General features: G+C 38.8%; 1 protein-coding gene and 1 long non-coding RNA gene across 3 annotated transcripts; one reads left to right on the plus strand and one right to left on the minus strand.

The window, feature by feature from the left end:
* Positions 1-343: 343 nt before the first annotated feature.
* On the plus strand, positions 344-3,996 carry LOC100806134 (protein LIGHT-DEPENDENT SHORT HYPOCOTYLS 10). The gene is made up of 2 exons (XM_003539944.4): positions 344-1,026; positions 3,672-3,996. The coding sequence occupies exon 1, from the start codon at positions 456-458 to the stop codon at positions 987-989; it is 534 nt and encodes a 177-aa protein (XP_003539992.1). The 5' UTR covers positions 344-455; the 3' UTR covers positions 990-1,026; positions 3,672-3,996.
* A 13,006-nt stretch (positions 3,997-17,002) lies between these two features.
* LOC102670017 (uncharacterized) lies at positions 17,003-22,611 on the minus strand. Of its 2 annotated transcripts, XR_005887344.1 has the most exons (6): positions 21,384-22,611; positions 20,840-20,947; positions 20,582-20,677; positions 20,180-20,273; positions 19,206-19,316; positions 17,003-17,869 (listed from the first exon to the last, which is right to left on the minus strand). It is a non-coding gene; the product is annotated as an uncharacterized lncRNA (long non-coding RNA). The 2 variants fall into 2 exon arrangements; XR_005887343.1 differs by having other exon boundaries at positions 20,180-20,677.
* Between the last annotated feature and the right edge of the window lie 1,228 nt (positions 22,612-23,839).

Below are 23,839 nucleotides of genomic sequence, written 5' to 3' on the forward strand. Positions count from 1 at the left end.
AGTTTATTAACTCTTTCTAGTAAATTAAAAACTTAATTGCCTATGATCTTTGTTTTTTTCCATAAAAATAAAAAAATAAATATAAAAACTTTACAATAACTCATATTTTATGATTAATATTAACTGAGTTAAATCCATTCTAACTTAGTATTACATATGTGATTTTCTTAAGAGAGTTAATAATTTCTAATTATAGAGTTTAGTATGCACCAAACTTTTTGCCATATGCAAAAGGACAAAAGAGATGAACAGAAATAAACCAAGATGGCCCATAAAATGTCTACTCAGTAGCCCAGTGACGTGATCTCCATACTCCATCTTCCTCTACTCCCCTATTCCTTTCACTTTCACCTTTCACCTCCCTCTTTCCCTGGCTTTATCTAGAAAAAAAAACCAATCCCAACCCCCCCTTCTCTCTCTCGGTCCTAATTCATCATTGTTCCACAATTTCCACAATGTCCAGCAGTGGCAGTCACGGTACAGAAGGCTCATCAAGCAACATTCCCATAGAGTATCAGCAGCAGCAGCAGAGTCCAGTGACACTTAGCCGCTATGAGTCACAGAAGAGAAGGGACTGGAACACTTTTGGACAATACTTGAAGAACCAGAGACCCCCGGTACCTCTCTCTCAGTGCAATTGCAACCATGTGCTCGATTTCCTCCGTTATCTGGACCAGTTTGGCAAGACCAAGGTCCACCTTCAAGGGTGCATGTTCTATGGCCAGCCCGAACCCCCTGCGCCCTGCGCCTGCCCTCTTAGGCAGGCCTGGGGGAGTCTCGACGCCCTCATAGGCAGGCTCAGAGCTGCCTATGAGGAAAACGGAGGCTCCCCAGAGACTAACCCTTTTGCCAGCGGCTCAATCCGCGTCTACCTTAGGGAGGTCAGGGAGTGCCAGGCTAAGGCTAGAGGTATAGCTTACAAGAAGAAAAAGAAGACCACAAAGGAAAATGCTGAAGAATCATCAAACTCTTCCATCCACTTCTCTTGAATATTCTTCTCTGGAAGTTGTGTTTCACCTAATATTGGTAATTATATAATTTTGTCATCACTTATATATATATATATATATATATTTATATATATATATATATATATATATATATATATATATATATATATATATATATATATATATATCAACAATGAGGTTTGAATCCAGAATCTCATACAAATTACTCAATTTGTTTCATATGTTGTTCCTTCTATCCATGCAAGCATCAACTTATGTTGCTTGTATGGTATATCAAAACCTAAAAATCTAAATGTTTTTACATATATGTGGTGAAGTGAAGCATCAAGGGATATATAATCATCTAGACGATCTAGTTTATATAATTATGTGTGTCACTAATTAGGACTATATGATTTTTGATGTTATGAGATAAGAGAAAGAAAGAACTAAAACATATATATGGGTTATTAAGTCATCATATTAAATTTCTAGAATTAAAAGGATGGATCTGGGACAAAAAAAAAACTAATGCTTTATACATTTTTCTTATTCCTTGAACCAGGTAGCTAACCAATAATATTAAAGTGTTGGTACATTTTATACCGACAAAAGTATTTCCAATGCCGTGTTCATCAGGTTGAAAAATTAGAGACGACTGTAGTAATTAATATAGCTGGGGAGGATTAATTTAATCCCCCTGCTGGCTTTGCAACAAAAACAATGTTTTATGGTACATCAATTGAATATTTTATTATTTTTATGACTTACTATCTCTTAATTTTTGCCTTTTAAAATTAAGCAGATTTTTTACACAATCAAGTGAGTGAGATGTGTCGTATATATATACTTTGTGAAGTTATACTAAGCATCAAATTATCGAACATTTTCTTAACATATATGATTATTTAAGGTTCTAGTTTTCAAATAAAATATCTCATCAAATTATAAAACTTTTTTCTTATTATGCATGCTCTTTGCAAGCCTTTTTCTAATTTGCAATTTTATTCTAAGAAAAACATGATTGAATATAATAGAATCTTTCGGATAGATGTTGTTGAAGCCTAATGCTAATTAAATATTAAATGTTTTGTTCTTAGCCTTAGCATTTCCCCCACCATCCTCAATTCTATGTCCCACTTATTGCTATATCTTTAATGTACAAGATCCTAACAAGAAGTGATTTGATATACACTTAGTTATCTTTTCTCCACTATTTTTGTTTCGCCATGTACCTTGATTTGATCATGTCGTCTAGTATCTGATTCTGATAGTTTTATCCATTTATCAAAAAGCTTCTTAGTTTTCTAATGTATCTAGTACTACTCATGATGTATTTGGCGAGCAAATATTTCTTTGGTTAGGCGAATGCTTAAGCTTTGTGCTTCCCGTCACCTCACATGTTTTTGTCGGCTTTTGTTCCAAGTGGAACGTCTTCAATGACAATTTGAATAGACACACGTTTGTATTTTGTATATTAAAATAGAATATGAAATGCTAATTGAAGGTACAAGCACTTGGTTTCATGTGATTATTCTACTCAAACTTGTCAAAACTTACTGCACATATTGATTGTTTTTTAAGCTTAATTATAAGTTTATAATTAAATTATACAGATGCATATCTAGTTTATTGAGCTTTGTAAAATTTTCTCAGGACTTTTTAAGTTTAATGCTTCCTCTAACACAGCAATAATGCAGAAATCATGTGTAATCTCTGTTCAAAGTAAGTTAGGGTTTTCTATGTTGTCTTCTGATCAAAGTATATATGAAACTATTCTTGGAGCAGCTTTTATGCCGAGTCACAGATTTTTCTTGAAACAGTAATTAACATTCACTTGTGTTGTGTGCTCCCTGAGTCAGAGATGAGAAATGTGCCATGTTGGCCTGAACCTGCATCAGTTGGGGACTTGGGGCCAAGTTTATCTCTTTTTCTCTGTTCCATTTTCTTCTCTCTTTTTTTTCTAGCCGTAGGTTATATTAAAGTTATGAATTGTAATATTTACACGTACACACGTATCATGTTCATAGGTTTCATGAATTATATATACACAACACCAGCTAGCTCTATAGTCTACCTCATCATCAAACAGATCACTGCTTAAAAATAGTGTCATGTGTTTGAATTATTAAGTTGAAACACTTGAACTATTAGCTAACTGTACCATGTAGAGTTTTTATCGGATAAGCTAAGTTGTATCATGTGGCATGCATGTTGTCTAATAGTCGATATCCTTTTCAAACCTTTCACCTGGACGACAACCATCCTAAGTAACCAATGCAGCATTTGGATATTCATAAATGTAATTCATTAGGAAACTGTGTTTTCCTTCTATTTCTTTTTTTTTAAAATTATTATACTTTTAAATAAAATGCGTGATGCTTTTTTGTTTTGATGTAAATGCATGATACTTTTAATTAAAAGGGCACACAACCTTGATGTTCTTAAATTTCATAAGATTTAGTAAGTTATATATGACAGTGTAAATTATTCGTTCCAATTAACTGATTACTTGGATATATATATATATATATATATATATATATATATATATATATATATATATATATATATATATATATATATATATATATATATATATATATATTCTTTAATTTGTTCTTCAATACTTTTGAATATGCACAGGCCAGCCGGATAAAAATATTTCATTTGGACAATATGCTACCTGCTTATTGAATGCTCTCTTTGATGTCCATGCAGGATAATGGGGCATATATATATAAATTAAATTGGAGGAGTTCTTTACTTTTAAAGCACAGTTTATGCGAGGTTTCGTTTCTATATATTCGGTAATTTGATGGCACCCCAGTACTTTTAAAGTTTCTGTTTAATTTGTTAATTACCTGAGAATTTGTAATTAAGCTCTTAGCAGTACCGAAAGCTCGTGACACAGTCGTTTGTTTATGCCTCAGTGTATCTTATATTCAAACATGATTTGCATATTTACATATATAGTTGTTCCCCTTTTGCATGCATCGGTTCCTTTAAAATGTAAGACGTATTTTAATAAATTTGGTTTCATATATATACTTTTCTGATTAATGTTAAGATCTGTCTTTTTTATCTGTTTAATAATTACTTCCTCTCATGTGAAGTCTCGCTTTATGGGAGTCTTTTGCGATTAATACAAGTTCATAGTGGTGACATGGATTATTAACTTGTTCCCTAGCTATGAATAGAAATGTGATTCAGGGTGTATTGAAGAAACATGGTGTATTTACCAAAATCTGCAACTGACTAACGTCAGGATAGAAGTAGCCTGGATGAACTCCACGATTTCACATGTCTGACTGTAGGTATCCTCTGTTAGGAGAACAATAGGAGGGACCTACAAAACAAAAGTCTCCGACACTCAAGTAAATATGTGAATGAGTTGTGAATGAGATTGAAAAAGGTGAAATAGAACCTAGTATTTATAGAGTTGGATGGGAGCTTCAGTTCCTTGTTTGTAGGAGTTATTACGGTAGTGTAACAGGGAGACAACCACGATAGGTGCGAGAGTTGTAGGTTTGTCAAGCTTGTTAAGACCCCAGCTTGGACAAGTGTTGCCCAGACTGTTTCTGCTAAGTTGTCCAAGGAGGACATATTTTTTATTTTACAGGTGAAGTTTGACATGTCAGGTGAGTAAAATTCCTATATTTGATAATTCTGTCCTTTTCTGATCGTTGGAAAACGCATTAAAGACATGTGTTTCGTTTGTCTTTTTCCGCAGGTGAGTGCAGCACACACACGTTACTCTTGCTTACATGTCACTCGAGGAGTGGACACATATTGGAGACGCGGTGTGTGGTGCAAATTTTCAGGGTGTCATTTCAGCTCCCACCAATTACCAAAGAGTCGTACCTCCACTTAAATAGAGTGTACATTTGGTTTTTGATCACCACCATTTTTTAATTCCTGCTTTGAAATCTCCTTGCCTTTTGCTCACGATTGCTTTGATTTCCCCTTCTTCTTTGTTTGTCTTTCTCGCTTTTAAGATACATTCCCTTTCACCATGTCTTTCATCTCTGATTCTGCCATAGGTATGGGCAGAAGTGACTCTGGGGCTTCGATTCAGCAACTCTTGATGGAACGAGAGTTCATTCCAATTGCAGCTCCTCCTCGGAGGGGACACACCATGAAGCTTTTGATAGCGATTCCTCTTTCTCTGAGTGGTTCGTGGACTCACGCCGTGTTGGAGGGGGTACTTCTCGTCCCTGTAGGAGGGCACAACCTTCTACTGCTCCTCTGGACGAGGAACCCATTTTTGTTACCATGATTCTTCCTCCTTTTGCTTTTAGGGAGCGAGAATGAGTGGTGGTGGGGATGCTAGGGTTCCCCCCATAACAGGTGTAGCCGCAGTTCTGGGTCTTCTTTGTCCCCTTTTACCATTGATAGATATGAATGGATAAGGGACAATGTGTGGAAATACCGATCCTCCATTACTTTTATGGCGAGCGCGTTGCTCTAGAGCATTAGTTGAGGTTGGCCAACCTAGAAGACTCCTGCAAGATGGTTTTCCAAGCTTGTGGGAGTGATGATTTTCCCTTTTTGAAGACGGTGTCAGGTTGTCCACCCTTCTTTATTGTGTACCGTTGTCTTTTTGAAGTTTTGGGTCTACTTCTCCCCTTGAACTCCTTTGAATGTGCTACGTTGGAGCATTTGAATGTGGCACCCTCCCAGCTTCATCCCAATAGTTGGGTGGTGGGGAGGGCCTTCAAGGTCTCCCTCTGTTTCAACATTTGACCTAGTGTGCCAGTGTTTCTTTATTTATTTCAAATGAAGTTAACAGGCAAGATAGGCTAGGTGTCCCTCAACAGCGTGTCTAAGAAGCTGTTTGAGTTTGACTCAAACATGTTTTTTCGATTCAAGGACCGCTTTTTCAAGGTCCTAGCAACTGATGTCGTGGCTCATAGGCTGCCATTGATGGTCCCGCTTCCCGTTTTACTAGTAGTCAGACCCTACCAGGTTCATGTCTTTTGACGAGGATCTATTGACCTTAGTGGAAAGGGTTGACAAGGCTATTTTGGAGAAACTGCTAGCCACGTTGGATGCACGAGCCATTTTGTCCTTTCCTTCGGTGAATGATCCTCTCGCTGCCTTATATGGTAAAATATTTTACCATGTCTCTTTTTTGTTTGATGTGGGTTTTGGCCTGAATTAACCCTTGTTACATGTTGTTTGTTTTATAGATATAATGGGTGACTTTGCAAGGAGGCCTTTGGTCTAATAGGTCGGACCTGCTGGTGGGATCGTGTCACCATTTGTTGTCAAGCCTCCTATAGGAGAAAGGGGTCAACCTGCTACTAGGGTTGACCCTAATGATGATGAAGTTGTTGAGGTCACCCCTAACATGTCTTCCTTTGTCTTAGCTAAGAGGAAGCGTGATGAATGCACTGAGTTATCAGGTCGTAAAAAGTGAAGGGCCACTCTCAGCTTTCGCGCTATGAAGCAGGCTATCGGGTTGATGTCCGATTTGGGTCACCCTTCTATTGCTAGTTCGCAGGGTCCGCTTTCAGCTCCATTGGCTATGCAGGCTACTTCTACTACTCATGCTCCTCTAACTTCTCCTTGTGTTCCTACTCAAGAGGTTTCTATTTCCCCTTCTACTGTGGCTACTGCTCCGATCCTTTTGGTCTCTCCTATTATGACTCTGCCTTCCACCATTTTACACCTTTGCTCAGTGCTAGCGTGACAGTTGTGAGTGCTTCAACAATCTCGCCTTCTTCTTCCTCAGCTTTGTCAATTTTCACTTTAGCTGTTTTGGCATGAGCGCTGCCTTCCTCTTCTTCTCGCCCCAATGTCTCCCTAGATCACATTTATACTTCTCATGACACTCTTACTAGCTTTTTGTCTTTCTTTAAGAAAAAATCATTCGATCAGTTGGGGTTCAAAATGCAACTAATTCTGCAAAAGTCTTTCTCTAGTGGAGCCTGGCAATTTTGGAGGGGAATGGAAAACGACACCAGAAAGCTAAGAAGGGTGGTGTCTTTAGAGGCTGATGTCGCCAAGTGGAAGGTCACTACTCGGAATGTTTGGAGAGTGGAGCGTCCCAAGGTGGCCAATGCCACTGTCACCTTTGTTGAGGTCATCAGGTCCAACCATCAGCCATCGTCCGAGGTTGGTGATGTTCTTGCCATGCTGTTGCGCACCAAACTAGATAGTGATGAGGTGTTTGGGCGTTGCAAGGACTTGCAGAGAGAGAAACATGACCTGGCTGACAATGTGGAGAGCACTGCTACTGAAGGATGAGCTCGCCAAGGTGGTTGTTGACCTCCAGGCCCAGTTGAAGGAATCAGAGTCCAAGCCGGAGGAGTTCGAGCTCGGGGCGTCAAAAGAGAAGAAAGCCAACAAGGAGCTAGAGGAGGAGCTGTTGGTGTTCAAGAAATAGGTTGTGGAGCAGCACGAAGAGGGCTATTTACAAGGCTGTCAGGCAGGTCAGGTTCTTTACCAAGAATCTTGACTTAGGTCTTTTTGACCCATTCAAAGACGTGAAGAACGGTGAATTGCTTCATGAAGAAGAGATAGCTGTCATAGAGAAGGATGCCAACGGGGAGTAGGATGTTGGGGCCAATGTTTAGGCCGTTCTTTCTTTACTTTTGTCTTTACTGGATTTTGGGCCGTAATAGAACTTGTTTTGTTATATGTCTTGCATGTTGTTGTCTTTTATCTATGCATTGCTTCGCTGCTTGTGGTAGTAAGGATAGGTCACCTTGATAAGAGTGAGATCTTGGAAGCGTAAGAACCAAGCCTTGGCGATCTTGTATGAAATAGACATCTAGATGGAATAAGATCATCTCAAATTTGATTTCAACCTAGTTAAAGGTCTTGTCATTCATCTGGTGATACTTCCTTTCTCTTTGCAGAGCTTTTCACCTGAGACCAGTGAGGACTTAGTTTGATTTTTACTTGGTTGAAGGTCTTGCTAACCAGTCTGGTGGTATTTCCTTTTGCCTTGAGGAACCTAGACCTTTTGACTATGCTCATCATAGTTTCAAAAGAGTGAGTTTACCATGTATGTACCTTGGGTTTTTATAGGAGTGCATACCAAGGGCAGACTTCGGGTTTCTTGTGTTCCTGCAAAGATAAAGTTTAATAATAAATAAGCTAATTAAGGATGAACCTTGCGTACCTTAGGTTCCTACAAAGATATAACTTAGCAACAAAAGGGCTCACCAAGGGCGGACCTTGGGTTTAACGAGCTTTGAACATGGGATAGGTTTGTCCTGCGGTTTGGCGAGGCTCACCAAGGGAGAACATTAGGTTTGTCGAGCCTTTGGAGATGCGAGACTCACCTAGGGAAGACCTTGGATTTGATGAGCCTTTGGAGAAGCGAGACTCAACAAGGGTGGACCTTGTGTTTGACTAGCCTTTAAAGATGCGAGACTCCCCAAGGACGGACCTTGGGTTGGACGAGCCTTTGGAGAAGCGAGACTCACCAAAGATGGACCTTAGGTTCGATGAGCCTTTGAAGATGTGAAACTCCCAAAGGAATGACCTTGGATTTGACGAGCCTTTGGAGAAGCGAGACTTACCAAGGGAAGACCTTGGGTTTGACGAGCTTTTGGACAAGTGAGACTCACCAAGGGCAGACCTTAGGTTTGATGAGCCTTTGTAGAAGTGAGACTCACAAAGGGCAGATCTTGAGTTCGACTAGTCTTTGGAGATGCGAGACTCACCAAGGGCGGACCTTGGGTTTGACGAGCCTTTGTAGAAGCAAGTCTCACCAAGGGCGGACCTTCGGTTTGACGAGCCTTTGGAGATGTGAGACTCACCAAGGGTAGACCTTGGGTTTAATGAGCCTTTGGAGATGGAAGACTCACCAAGGACGAACCTTGGGTTTGATAAGCCTTTGTAAGGTTGACACAAGAAAATTATAAAAAGCTGAAGGGAGATATAACTTTATTCAATTTAGTCACTTGAGTACAAATTTCCTTCGTTCCCAGGTGTGCCTTGTTAAAACCTCTTAAGCCAAAACCCTGGTTTTTCTCTTTTTGGACAAAAGACTTGAGTAGAAAAAAGAGTACAACACCTGGTCTTGTAATAGGTGAACTGAAATAGAACTTTAGATGGGTAGCATTCCATGTTCTTGGAATTGCTTTACCATCCAGTTCCTATAGCCTGTATGCTTCGTTCTCTAGGCTTGCCACGACCCTAAATGGACCTTCCCAGTTGGGTCCTAACTTTCCCACTCAGGGATCTTTCCTTGCTTCACCACACTAGGTCGCCGAGTTGAAAGGCTCAAGGCTGCACCTTGGTATTGTATCTCGTTGATGCTTGGAGCTTGGTTGCCTTGCCACTTCCTAGATTCTGGTCATCTCTTGGACTTCGTCCTTTGTCTCTAGTTCCACCCTCATCTTTTCTTCATTATGTTGTTCCTGGAAAAACAGCCTTCTTGTCGACAATTCCCCAACTTTGTTGGGGATCATGGCGTCTGAGCCATATGTAAGTCACAAAGGAGTTTCGTTGGTTGTTGTCTGAGGTGAACAATGATAAGCCCAAAGTATGTTGGGGGAGTTCCTCTTTCCATAGACCCTTGGACTTGTCGAGTCTGGTGCGCAGCGATTTAAGGATGACCCTATTGGTTGCCTTTGCCTGACCGTTGGTTTGGGGTGTTTGACAGAAGTCATGAGGTGCTTGACACCTAGCCTCATCAAGAATTCTTCATATGCTTGAGCTTTGAATTGAGTACCATTGTTAGTGATGATGGTGTAAGGGAGGCCATATCTGCACATGAGATGTTTCCAGGTGAACTTTTCTACCTCACTGGATGAGATTTCTCATAATGGCCTTGCCTTAATCCATTTGGTGAAAAAGTCGACGATGACCAACAGGAACTTGACCGCTCTTGGGGCCTTTGGCAAGGGACCCAAAATGTCCATCCCCCACATCGTAAAAGGCCAAGGGGAGCTCGGGCTATGGAGATTGTTAAGAGAGGTGTGTGGAACGTCTATAAATTCTTGGCATCGTCTGCACCTCCTTGTGAAGTCGAAGATGTTGGCCTTAAGTGTTGGCCAATAATATCAGGCAAACACCATTTCGGTTGCCAGGGAGCATCCCCTAATATGAAGGTCACAAATACCTTCATGTAGCTCTCGCATGACATAGTTTGCCTGTTGGTTGTTTCAGCATTTGAGCAAGGGTGTTGTCAACCCTATTTTGAATAGCTTGCCATCAAGGATGACATAGTAGTTGGCCTTCCTTTTCAAGCGTCAGGCTTCATTTTCATTTGATAGCAACACCCCTCGAATTAAGAAATTCTTATAGGGAGTCATCCAGTCTGGTTCCTCCTCTTCTTCTGCCATGACCTCCTTGGTGTCTATGGTTGGAGTTTAGAGTGTCTCCTAAATGATGGTTTTGAGATGCTCGATCTTTTTAATGTGGGCCAGTTTGGAGAGCAATTCCATTTTAGTGTTGCTTTCTCTTGGAATGTGCTACATCTCAAAGTAGTCAAAATCATCAATGAGGGTTCTTGCAACATGGTAGTACCTGAGCAGTACTACCTCCATGGCTTGATATTTGTTGGCAACTTGCCCTTCCATAAGCTACGAGTCAACGTAGTGTTCAGTGGTCGGCAAGTGTACCGATTCACACAAGTAGTATAAAACGGTAAAATCGAGTATCGTATCCTCAGGGAATTTGTTTCACCCAGACATTGTACATTCAGTATGCAAACATTTGTATGGATTAAAAGCAGAGTAAATATCAAGTTGGATTCTGGACTAAAATCTATTTGAGCATAAACTAAATATCTAAATTATGAAGGTTTTCAGTAGAACTCCCCAACAAAGAGGCTTAGCCTTCCATTACAAGTAATGCAATCTAACAATACTAGGAAGGAATAGCTTTGAGTGAAAGAAAATGGCAAAAGGTGGTTAAGGATGTCTCCTACAACCTCTAAACCCTAAACTTCACTTCTTCTAACCTAAGCTCTCTCTGCTGCTCTCTTTCTGTCTTCTGTTCTTCAAAAAGTGCGCTCCTACTCAAAATTCGGCCAACCTCAGTGTTATAAAGGCTCTTGGACCTTTCAGCTTTTGAAGGCTCGCTAAGCGAGAGTAAGTAAATTTTGGCTTAGCAAGACTAGGCGCACTGAGCGCGAGAAGAGACAACGTCCTTGCTGGGTGGGCTGGTTGCGTGCTGGGTGAGCACATCTCTGACTTATCTTCTTTTAGGGTTCCCCAACCCGCTAAGCGAGTTGTATGCCTCGCTAAGCGGATGCCACTTGCTGATCGGATCTGCTTCGCTAAGCAAGTCATTAGCTACTTGAACCTTATCTTCTTTGGCCTGAAACTGAGTCGGATTCAACATTAACTCATAGAATGTGAGTATCTAATCTATAAAATCACACTAAACATAAAAATATGTACAATTCCTACAAAAAGAACCATAAATTGGAGGTAAGGCGCTATTTCCTTGCAAATATTCAACATAAAACTAACTCATGAATAGCGACTAACACGTAGCACCTTAGCTTCTTCGCCCTCACTTCTTTTGCTAGCTTTAGTTCTAGTATAAGTGCCTCATATTCATCTTGATTGCTTTATGCTTTGAAGTTAAGCTTGAGAGCTTGCTCTAAAGTAATGTTGTCGAGCTCCTTAACGATGATGCCTGCCCCACTTCCCTTAATGTTGGACACTTCGTCCATGTAAAGGTTCCACCATGAGTGGTTTGGTCGTTGCCAGCAAACTCTGCCAGAAAGTCTGGCATGAACTGGGTATTCAAGGGGCCACGAGGTTCATACTGGAGATCGAACTCTGATAATTTTACAGACTATGTTATCATCCTTCTTGAAAGCTCAGGCTTTCGCTACACCTACCTGATGGGTAGTTCATCTTGACTACCACTTGGTGACTTTGTACGGCTTGAGGCATCAGACTGAGGTTATGAGTGCTAGTGCTACCTTCTCTATCATCTAGTATCGCTTCTCAGCATAACGAAGGATAAGACTGGTAAAGTAGATAAGAAAATGGTATTTTTCATCCTCTTGTATTAGAGCTAAGCTGACAGCCTCGTCAATACTGAGAGGTATAGGAGTAGGGGTACTCCTGGCTTGGGTCAACTCAAGATTGGCGGTGTGGCAATTATCTTCTTGAAAGCCAAGAAAGCTTACTCACAAGATTCCTCCCATAGGAACAACTCAGTTTTCCTGAGTAACTTGTAGAATGGATTCGCTTTCTCTGCGAGCTTTGGGAGGAACCTAGACAAGGACCCCAATCTACCATTCATTTTATGGACTTCCTAGACGCTAGTATGGTTGTGCATTTTTCGGGGTTGGCTTCTATTCCCCGATGTGTGATCATGAACCCAGGAACTTTCCTCCGCGACCCTGAAAGTGCATTTTTTCGGGTTAAGCCGCATGTCGTAATTGCAGATTTCCCCGAACACCTCTTTCAAGCCTGCCACGTGTTGACTTACGTTGCGAGACTTAACAACCATGTTGTCACAAAGACCTCGACATTTTGTTCGATATGTTGTTTGAAGATCTGGTCCATTAGTCTTTGATATGTAGCTTTTGCATTTTTTAGGCCAAAGGGCATGACCCTGTAGCAAAAATTAGCATCCTCAGTTATGAAAGTTGTTTTTTCTTCATCTGGGGTGTGCATTCTAATTTGATTGTATCCTGAATAGGCATCCAGGAAACTCAATACTCAGAACACGGACGCGTTGTCCCATAGCTTGTCAAAGTTGGGCAACGGATATGCATCCTTGGGGGATGCCTTGTTGAGATCAGTGTAGTCGGTGCACATTCGTCATTTGCCATTGGCTTTCCTGACCATGACGATATTGGCTAGCCAAGTAGAGTACCTAAATTATCTAATAAAGTGGGCCTTGAGTAGCTTGTCTACCTTCTTTTTGACTGCTTTATGCTGCTCTTCTCCCATCTTCCTCTTTTTCTGTGACACTGGTTTAGCCTGGGAGTAGATGGCTAGTTTGTGGCATATGATGTTGGGGTGGATACCTGGCATGTCAAATGGTTGCCACTTGAATAGGCTGGTCTGCATTCCTGCGTAGGACATCAGCTATGCACCTATACTCGTGGCTAGTAAGGTCCTTGCTAAGCTGCTTACGTTGCTCAAGTTTGGGTCTGAGTTGCAGCTTGACAAATTCTTCAATAGGCTTTGGGCCTTTATCAGCAGTGTCATCACACGAATCCACATCGAATACACCATCTTGATCTCCCAAACTTGGTTTGTAGATGATCAGAGTGGGGATAAGACCTTTCGTCCATGCTCATGACTAGACTGCCACCGCTAGTTGTGGGATGAGGCCTGCCTGTCGCTCTAGTGGGAGGATAAGGAATTACTTTTAAGCTTTCAGCATAACATTGTCAGGCTTGTTTTTTGTCTGCCTTGACAGTCACGATCTCTCCTGCCAAGGTTGGGAATTTCATCTTGAGATGTGATTTGGAAACGATGGCTCCAAGTTCATTCAGCGTTTTCCTGCCAATCAAAGCAAAGTAGGGGGTATTTGCATCAATAATTAAATACCTAACTTTGAAGCTCCATGAGAGCTAAGCTGACCTTGACCGAAGGTGGTCATTAGGTCTACGTAGCCTTTAGTCTCTACTCTTTCTCTAGGAAAATTGAGGAGTGGTCCAGAGTGTGGCTAGACTATATCAGGCGAGACTTCGAGCCTCAGGAATGTTTTCCAGTAAAGTATGTCTGTGGAGCTGCCTTGGTCAATGAGGACCTTGGACACCATGAAATTGGCGATCACGATGGAGACAACCATGGGGTCGTCCTGGTTGATAGGCTTGATGCCTCTTAAGTCTTTGTTCGTGAAGGTTATGGGAGGAAGGCTTCTTGGTGATTGTATGTCAACACAGTTGATGTCGATATCTAGGATGGCATGGAGGTGACATTTTCAGGATTGACTAGATAGCCCTCTATAGGAAAATCTGCCCGTAATGGTGTTGATTACACCTCTAATTTGTTAGGCAAGCTTGTTTTCCTGCTCTTGTTGATGTTGACGTTCGTGTCTTTGCTAGTGATGCCTTTGTCTTCCTCTTTCTTCTACTTTGTCCCTCCTTCTATCAGTATCATGACTTCTGTGCTAGTCCTCTTGGTGTCCTCTAGGTCTTGCTCCTATTGGGTTACTGTTAAGTCTCTTCATAAATTGGGCTAGATATCCAATCTAAATGAGTTCTTCAATTTTATCTTTCAGAGCCCAAAAATCTTATGTATTGTGACCATAACTACGATGGTATCTATGGTTTTTGGTTCTAACTAGGGCCTAGGAGGAAGTGGCGGAGGTAGCTTTATGGGTACTTCTGCGTTGAAAGCCTCCTTTAGAATAGTGGTTCGATTGGCCATCTGGGGTGTGTGGCGCTCACACCTAGGTCCCCTTGGGAGACGTTAGCGCTTGTACGGCTTGTGCCTTTTGTCTGACTTGTGTGAGTCGACCCAGTTGCCTCCTTCTCTTTTGTCTCGCTTTTGTCTGACTTGTCGGATCTCATTTCTAAACCTTGACATTTCCTTCATCTGACTGTTAAGTCTCGCTTTTCATCCATGTTGCTAGGAGGCTTCTTGCACAAACTATCAGTGAACTTGCCAGGTCACAGGGCAAGCAACTTGGTGTGTAATGCCACTTTGGGATTCAAGTTTCTGATCTAGATAGTAAGTCAGTCGAACCTGTCCATGAACTTCGAGAGTGATTCATCGTCCGCTTGTTATAGACTGGCCAGAGGAGCGAAGGTCATGCGGTGTAAATGACTGGTTGCATACTGAGAGTTGAAACGCTCGACAAAGGTGTCAAATTTGTCGATGGACATTGGAGGGAGTCCCCCACACCATGTCAATGATGCTCCTTTGAGGGCCATTGGGAAGACGCGACACAAGATTGCGTCGTCGTTGGTGCAGAGATTAGCCTTGGTGAAGAATGCATCTAAATGTTCGTCTAGGTCGGTAGCTCTATCATATCGCTCTAAGTTAAGCGGTTTCAAACCTAAGGGTAGGTCAGCCTCCATGATGTGGTCGACAAAGGGATGTCCACGAGTCATATGACCTTCACGACGGTGTATGTACGAGAGACTGGGATCGTCTTACGTGCTGACTATTTTTCGGGGTGTGACTCCCGTTAAGTACACACATGCATTGTGTGGGCAGAGTGTTCGTTGCCCTGGGGGCGTCTAACATCAGCCTCTAACTAGTCGTGGTCAACCTTTAGCTTTATGAGTTCCTCCTCATGGCATTGATCCATTTCTGCAATACGGGTTTGGAATTGTTTGAAAGTGTCATTGTTTGTCATGGTTGTTTGGGGAGGGTTGGAGCTCTCTAAAGATGTCTTGTATCTGAGGCTAGATCACATGCTAACCAATGGTGAAAAGAGGCCACGAGGTAAGTTTTATCGCAGCCCCATGGTGGACGCCAAATGTACTTACCAAAATCTAAAGCTGACTAACGTCAGGGTAGACGTAGCCTGGATGGGATCCATAATTTCAAACATCAAATTGTAGGTACCCTCTGTTAAGAGAATACAGAGGGGACCTGCAAAACAAAAAACTCTGACACTCAAGTAAGTACGTGAGTGAGTTAAGAAGGAGATTGAAAAGGGTGAGATAGAATCTTATATTTATATAGTTAGATGGGAGCTTTGGGTCCTTGTGTTGTAGGGGCTGTTACGGTGGTGTAACAACCCTTACAGATAATTCCTAGCTTGTAGATAATAACTAATAGATAAGGTGTTGCTTATAGATAATTGAGTACCTGCCATTTGATAAGGGAGTTATAACATTATCATTAATATTCAAATAATGAGGTATCTAGAGATAACCTGCCATCCCAGTAGCCCAGCTGCTAAGGGTGATGCATTCGTGCTCCTGTGCCAGGGCTGACGTACGTATTGGAGCACCACGTCACTTGCCACGTCCATTTTGTGGACCCCAGATAGTACACATATGGCTTGAGAGAATTTTGATATTTTCATTAAGAATCTGTTATATATATAATTTGAGATATACAAAGCTTAGGTTTTCCTCATTTAATCTGGGTTGGTGGCCTGGGTGTATATTAAATAAGGCAGAGGTGCAAGTTTTAGCTGTAGCAAAATCTTTCAGTATGCCAAGGTAAGGTAAATATTACTTTTTCTTAGTTTAGTCAATGTGAGACTTTTCATTTCTAGCACAAAGTCTTATAGCTGGCCAGAACTATTAACATAAAAATGTTGATGTTTATTTATTGATAGAAAAGATGATCATGTCACTTGTTAAGGATGTTTGATGTGTTTTTTAGTTGTAAGTTTTTTTTAAAAAATAAAAACCAATTTTTAAAATTTAGTTTTACTTTTTTTTTAGTTTTTAATTTTAAGGTAAACTCATTTTAAAAGTTTCAATCCTATAAAAATTTGTACAAGGATTTGTTTTAGTGGTGATAACAACGACCATAATGAGAGTGTTAATCGATACTAGTGGTGGTTATAGTGATATTAGTATTTAGCGGTGACGATACCAATACCATTGCTGGTGGTGTTGGTGGCAATAGCAGTGTTAGTAATATTAGTGGTGATGGTAATAATGGTGATAAAGATGATAGTAACAGCAGTGGCAATACTAATGTAGGTGGTGACGATAATGGTGTGATGTTGATGACAAAAAGAATAGTGGTGACAGTGACAACGATGGTGGTAGTGTCGGTGTCAATGATAGTGATAACAATAATGATAATGTTGATGTTGGGGACGACAAGGATATTAGTGCTAATGGTGATGATAGTGGTGTTGGTGCTAGTGGTATGACAATAAGAATGATTATTGTCCGATGTAGAAAATATAAGATTTTTTAAAAAACTAAAAACCAAATTAACAAATGATTTTTTCTTGGTTTTGAAAATTAAGGTGAAACTATATTGAAATTGAATTAAAAATTATTTTAACTCCTTTTTTATCAAATATGTTTTGTTTTAAAAATTGCATTTTGAAAACTCAAAAGTTCACAGCCATCCAAATGGGCCTAAAGCATTATGATTAATTGAGGATTTCAATCCTTGATCAAGTGTTTTTCTAGTAAGCTAGACGCACTACAAAACCATCATCAGCACATAATTAAGGCTCTTTAATTTCTTAATATGCTTATGGGTTATGGCAACTGGCAAATGATATAAGAAATTACACTACTACAAAAGCCGCCTTTTACATCGGTTAATTACAACGTACTACATCGGTTTTGACCTATCGTTGATGGAGGTGTCGTAAAAAATAGCGATGTCTACAATGCCGGTTTCAAAAGACCGTGTTTGAATGTCGTTCATTCTAAGACGATCTCTCCACATGAAGACCGTCTTAGGAATAACGTTCATTCTAAGACGGTCACGACGTGAGGGTCGTGGTAGCATGACGTTCATTTTAAGTCGATTTCCACATGAAGACCGTCTTAGGAATAACATTCATTCTAAGACGATTGCGGCGTGAGGACCGTTGTAGCATGGCGTACATACTAAGACGATCCCGGCGCATGACCGTCATAGACCGTATGTCATTCTAAGACGGTCGTAGATGCAGGATCGTCTTAGAATTAAGTATATTCTAAGACGGTCGTGGCAAGAACCGTCTTAAAATGATGTTTTTTTTTTTAACAATATATACAATCATCATCAGCTAGCAGCGATAGGCCATATGGCCCATATTACGTACACATTTTATTTTTTGGCCAGACAACAACCATTACATGCATATACAGTTTGTGCAGCTGTATATAACAACCATTAATTATTATATATATATACATATATATATATATATATATATATATATATATATAACAATTATTAGCATTATATTACATATATTATGTGCAACAAACATTGTGTACGTATACAAACCATGGTAAGCCTAGCCTGAGTTCTCCCAATAAGTGGACAAAAGGATCGACAATTCAGTTGCCTTGAGGGGTTATAATGGTAGCTGTTGGGATGAAATTGAAGTCCCTGGTGGAAAACAAATTAATTTGTCAACATAAGGGATGAAGTGCAAGTTGAAAGGCATCAATTTCAGATCAGCAGAATGTTTAATTATCTAGTAATTAACTAGGAATAAATGAGGTGAAAGGTTAAAATTTCTGGTAGCAATCAGGATATGGACACTCATGTATTTTAGATTGAACTAAAAAGACTTAAATTAAATTCATGATCATAGTTTATAGTTTAAACCCTATATTTTATCAAATGGGTTCAAGTCGAGTTAGTTAACCCCATTTATTTTGTCACCTCTAACAAATAAGACTAAACAAGAAACAAAGATATAATGGAAGGTGGAGAAGAGTGAAGGAAAGTATCAAAACCACACAAGTTCCAAAAACTTAAACTACAAAACTTTTATTTTCTTGTTTCCAAAAGTGAGCTAAGTTGCTATTAAAATTTATTTAAAAACTCATTTCAACCTCATTTTATTCAAACATTTTTTATTCTCAAATTTAAATTTGAAAATCAACAACTAAAAACCCACATCTACCTCGAATGGAGACTAAAATTTTGTTTCTCAATACACAACATAAATTTGTATAACAGAGAAAAAGAAAAATGAACAAGCTTTACTCATTCATTTTTGTAACTCTATTACATGGAATAAAAATACACATCAATAAATACATATACTCCTTTAGGTTTAAATACACTTGTTTGTGCCCATAATTTAGCTACTTTTTAGTAGTGAAAATTTTTCCTATAATTTTTTTTGTGGTTAATTGGTCCTTGCCACTCTCTCAATTATAAATTAAAATACACAATTTAAAAGTGAAACTCTCATCGCTTTCTTCATTATCTTAACTAAGCATTTTTAATATTCTTTATTCCTTTTATACGTGTATTTTTCACACTACTTTGACATTTGCCTAAGATTTGTCTATAAATTATATGAAATTATCCTTCCTTAACTTTTATATGTTCATTTGATTTTCTTAATTATATATTTCTTTCAATTTACCTTATTTTATTCAGTTTCTAAATTGAATTGCATAACTTTTTTTGAAAGAAATTATGTTGAAGTCCCTGGTGGAAAAAAAATGAATTTGTCAACATAAGGGATGAAGTGCAAGTTGAAAGGCATCAATTTCAGATCAGCAGAATGTTTATCTACTAATTAACATCCAATGACATCAAGTTGAAAGGTTGAAAGTTCTGGTAGCAATCAGGAAATGGACACTGATGTACGTCCATCCAGGTCCATAGTAACAAATAGAATGTAACCAAAGAAAGTTGCTATGATTTAACATCATAATTAATCTCAGTAGCAATAAATAATCATGAATAGAAGTTGGCATATTACCTTTTGGAATGAACTTCTGACAACGAATCAGACTTCTGGATCCTCGATCAGCTCCTCAGTGTTAGGCACAGTGTCCCTAGGAGTATAAATGCCTGAGTCCGGTTCATTAACCTGCCATATATAACTTGCTTGTCTTATTGATAACAGAATTTATAGCAGGTTCACTATCAGAAATAATATTTTCAAATTGGTCATTTTAACAATAATACCAACCATTATTGCTTCTTATTTAATCAAATTTATGCACACAACTTTGCAATTATAAGTATACCAATGAATGGGCCCTATTGGCCTTTGCTGAATACCATATCCAGAATTTTATCTCATAATGATATCAAAGAGTTTCTGTAATCAATAAAAAAAAATCATTCTATAAACAGGCACCAGCATGTTTGACAAATACAGGGGTGGGAAATAACTACTTATGTTCACCATATGTCATTATGAATACTCAGAAAAAAAATCAAATAAAAACAAAGTATATACAGTATACACCATTAGCTAAACATAATTAATAATCCTTGTAATTGTTGAAAGCATACCACAACTACCAAATGCTTGATGTATCTATCTCCAAGTATAGAAAATGGATGATGTCTACTAGCTTTTCCATCACCATTAGATACAACAATCAGATTGTATACTGGTATAATCAATGGATCGCTCAAGCAAAAGAGGTAGCAAATAATTCAAAAAATAATTGTTATTATGGGGAAAAAGAGGGAAAGGAATGTAGGTAAACTGAAACATCAACAAAAAGACACTAAAAATAATTGAAGGATTTCGGAAATAACACTTTTAGCCAAGTCTGGATGTAACTAAACAACATTTCATGGTTTAGCTCACCTAGAGTTTGGTTTTTAAGTAAGTCCAATGACATCGTGTAATCCATATAATTGACCTTACCTAGTGAGATAAGGCTATTGTTGGTGTGATTTGGCTCATATTTTAAGTAAATACAGGCCAAGATGTACCTCTTTCTGTAGCATTTGAATTGTCCTGTTCTTGAAGCTTGCGCCGATAATGTTGATCAAATCTGTCTAAGGCATGCAACTGATGATATAATTCCTGCACTCAAAGAAAAAAGTCAAACTAAATTAAATGACGTCTTCATAAAATCAGTTGTACAGCTAAAGAAATAAGAACCAACTTTCCATCAAGATGTCTATTGGTTCTCATATTTTGCAGAATAAAGGGAGATGAGTTAGAATCAGTTGATGCCTCATTTTTCAGTTTATAAAATAAATAAAGCAGAGAATAACAAAATGTAGAAACAGAACCAAGGTGAGGGCCAAATGAGGAAGTAGAATCATTTCTCCGAAAAACAGGGGCAAGCAAAGAAGAACCACGAAGGCCAAAAACGGGAATTACTAAACCTTATGGTTCCTTCGTCCAGAGAACAATATTCACCAGTATCAACCTTAGTGTCATTTTCAAAAGCTTCAAAGAGTTGCCAACCCCATTCACGATATCTGTAATACAAAATATTCATATCTGATTATTTGAAAGAAAAAAGAATCAGGAAAAACAAAATTAAGGTTGTTTTGACTGTTTCTTACACATGGCCAGAAGAAATAGAAGTATAAACTAATCTTATACATAAGAAAGCATGTTTAAGTGACATCTTCTGCTACCTTCAAATATTGTAGGTCTTCAAAGTTCAGCATATTGTTTTTCATTGCCTGTTTCTTTGTAAGGCCTTTAGTGGCACCAATAGCAAGTGTACCAGGTAGGAAACACACCTGAAAGGGCAGCATCAAACTTTACATCAATGTTAGTAGATGCATATGAACATTAACCAGGCACCACCTCTTAATTATGACAAGAAACGATAGTTTTCTACTAAACTGAACTGCTATTTGATGCTTTATGATCAGTGTCCAATTCACAGCTGAAGGAAATCTATTGAACTCCAGCTTCACCATATGTCAGGGACAAAAACTTTTTATGAACAATAAAGTTACTCAGAATCTATTGAAATCTATTTTATGCTTTATGATCAGTGTCCAACGAAATGCAGAACTAGAACCAAGCACAGTCCAATGCAAAGAAGAACAAAATTCAGAAACAGAACTAAGCTCAGGGGCAAATGAGGAAGCAGAATCAATTATATCAAAAACAGGGGCAAGCAATGAAGAACCACGACGGCCAAAAAGGGGAATTACTAAACCTTATTACCTGAAGGATTTTGTGACCAAATAAGGAATGAGGTGGCACAATAGTGGTGCTTAGCAATGCAGCAATCTTGGTAAAGTTCCCTTTGTCGGCTGAAGTGGCACCATTCTGTTAGGATTAGGTTCCTCCTTTGTATTTTGTTTTTTCCTCGAAGGCAATATGCGAAAATAACCATTAGAGCTTGTTAGTGGAAAAACTGTATATAAAAAGAACAATTTATGTATCTAATGGATTAAGCAATAATACAGAATTTCCCTTCCTCACCTTGTTTTTGGAGGTGCATAGGCCTCCAAAGCTAGGAATCCCATTTCTGCTGTGAACATATTCCGTCCATTTTCAGGCACCTCAACTTCACACGGTAAAAATTACATAATAATAAAAAAAAACAGATAAAGGTACTTATTCATATGAAAAAGCTTGCCTACCTACTATATTAGGCAGAGAAGTTTTACTGACTGGTCCCTTCAAAGAAACACAATGATTGTCCCAATCCAATTTGGTCAAGTAGTCCAACATTCTTCCACCCAACTTGGAAAAAGGGCAAACTGGTCCGCAAAAAGAGCCTAGTGTGTTAGCTTAGCAAAGCACAAACAAGTGAGCATAAAGCACAAACAAAACATTGTTAGCATTGCCAGATTCAGAAAACAGAATTTAAAAGCGTAGAAAGAGCCACCTGCTTTGATTCATTACACAAACCAATTCATTGCAGAACAGGCAAGTGCTGAAGTTACCAAACCATTTTCTTTATCCCCATCGCTGAACTGCTTTCATTAATAACCCAATGACCAACTCCACCACTTTGTCTCCACTCAATCAGCAACTACTCCCATGACATGACAACCATGGAGAAAAAAAAAACAAAAAGAAAAACATACCAAATAAAGCTAAACAATACCACAAATTGATACTACCACATACGAGTAGCAACTACCAACGATTAAACCATACAACAACCAATAACAGTTGATATTTAAGTAGACGTGTTTTTACAAGCTAACAAATATGCCGCCCATTTATGTCGGAGTCTAGTCAAAACCTCCGCGTCTAATGTCGATGCATCCGAAAACCACAACAAAAATCAGAAGCGAGGACATAATTATTAAACACATGTAATAGTAATTTACAAATATTAACCATTTTTCATTATTAATTTGTGTTATTAAATTTACCATGTGTCATTCATCCTTCAAACCGCCAGTAACTATGCACCACATCCAATGCATCACATAATATCCACACTCATAGGATTTGCTTTGAACATGACTCTAAACTCAACATACAAAAAAGTTGTTACATTGAAAGCATACAATTTTACCAACGTGTTAAGACAAACAACTATTGATAAAATCATTATTAACCTTTGGTTTAATCCACCTAGGAGCAGGTTGATCAGGCATAGCTTTGAACACAGAACAAAGAGTTGCCAATGTGCCCTAAAGTCGACAATTATAATTAGCTACTTAAGAAATCAAATATTTTATAGTTGAAATACAAGAATTGAACTTACTGGTTCGAGTATGTTGCCAAGTAAGTTGTCGTTGCGACTCATTCACCCACTTTTCAATGTAATCTTGACATGCTTGACGTCTATACCTAGCATTGTGTATACACTGAGGCTCAAGGAACCCATACACTGAACCATTCCCTCTGCTTGTACTATAGTCATCCATAAACTTGTTAATGTTTCACATAAATATTCTTAAAGGATTACATTCAAACAAAATTCATTGTGACCCAATAACGCTTCTAACTGAATTTACTTACATCATCCACAACTGTAGGACATAAATGTTCAAACACTTGTCACATGAGATGATTTCAGTTATATCATAATGTGTGATGTAAAAGGATGCTTCAACATTTGGAATGCCATATTTCGTCCCATCCCACAACAATTGAACTGGCTTCATGTACACGTCATACAAGATCTTCATCAATTCTCCCAATGGATCTTGTCCATCACCTATATTGCACTTCTCTACACGTCGAACCGGTTTTGCCACATTATTGTCTGAATCCTATATGGTTAATGCCATATCACATTGTCGTAACCCCCACGAGACAATAAGTGTAGGGAATCATTGAATTTTTGGATTTCCTGGGCTTTTTTCCATATTCCCTGTCATCAAGTATAAACATTGTGTAATAAATAATGAGTTCAACATGATGAACATAAATGAAATGTCATAATTATAAATGAGTTACATCAAACCTGCCAATGCGGGGTTTGCCGACTCTTCGCAAATTGTTCCCAAGCATCGGGTTCTAGCCCATACTTAACAGAAGGATGAACTTTGTCCTCACCATTATTTGCAAAATATACATATTTACTGGTGAGGGAAGACTTAAATTGCCTCCATCTGATGGCAACCGTTGACATCACCTTTTTCTGTGCCGCTAATCCTTCAGGGATATCAAATTTACCCTGAAATAAAACAAGTTTTTAAGTAAACCTCTAC

The sequence above is a fragment of the Glycine max genome, chromosome 12 (genome assembly GCF_000004515.6).
Source record: "Glycine max cultivar Williams 82 chromosome 12, Glycine_max_v4.0, whole genome shotgun sequence".
Classification (NCBI taxonomy): domain Eukaryota; kingdom Viridiplantae; phylum Streptophyta; class Magnoliopsida; order Fabales; family Fabaceae; genus Glycine; species Glycine max.

Excerpts from the sequence above, each read along its gene's own strand:
- LOC100806134 (XM_003539944.4), top strand. The coding sequence starts at position 456 with ATGTCCAGCAGTGGCAGTCACGGTACAGAAGGCTCATCAAGCAACATT.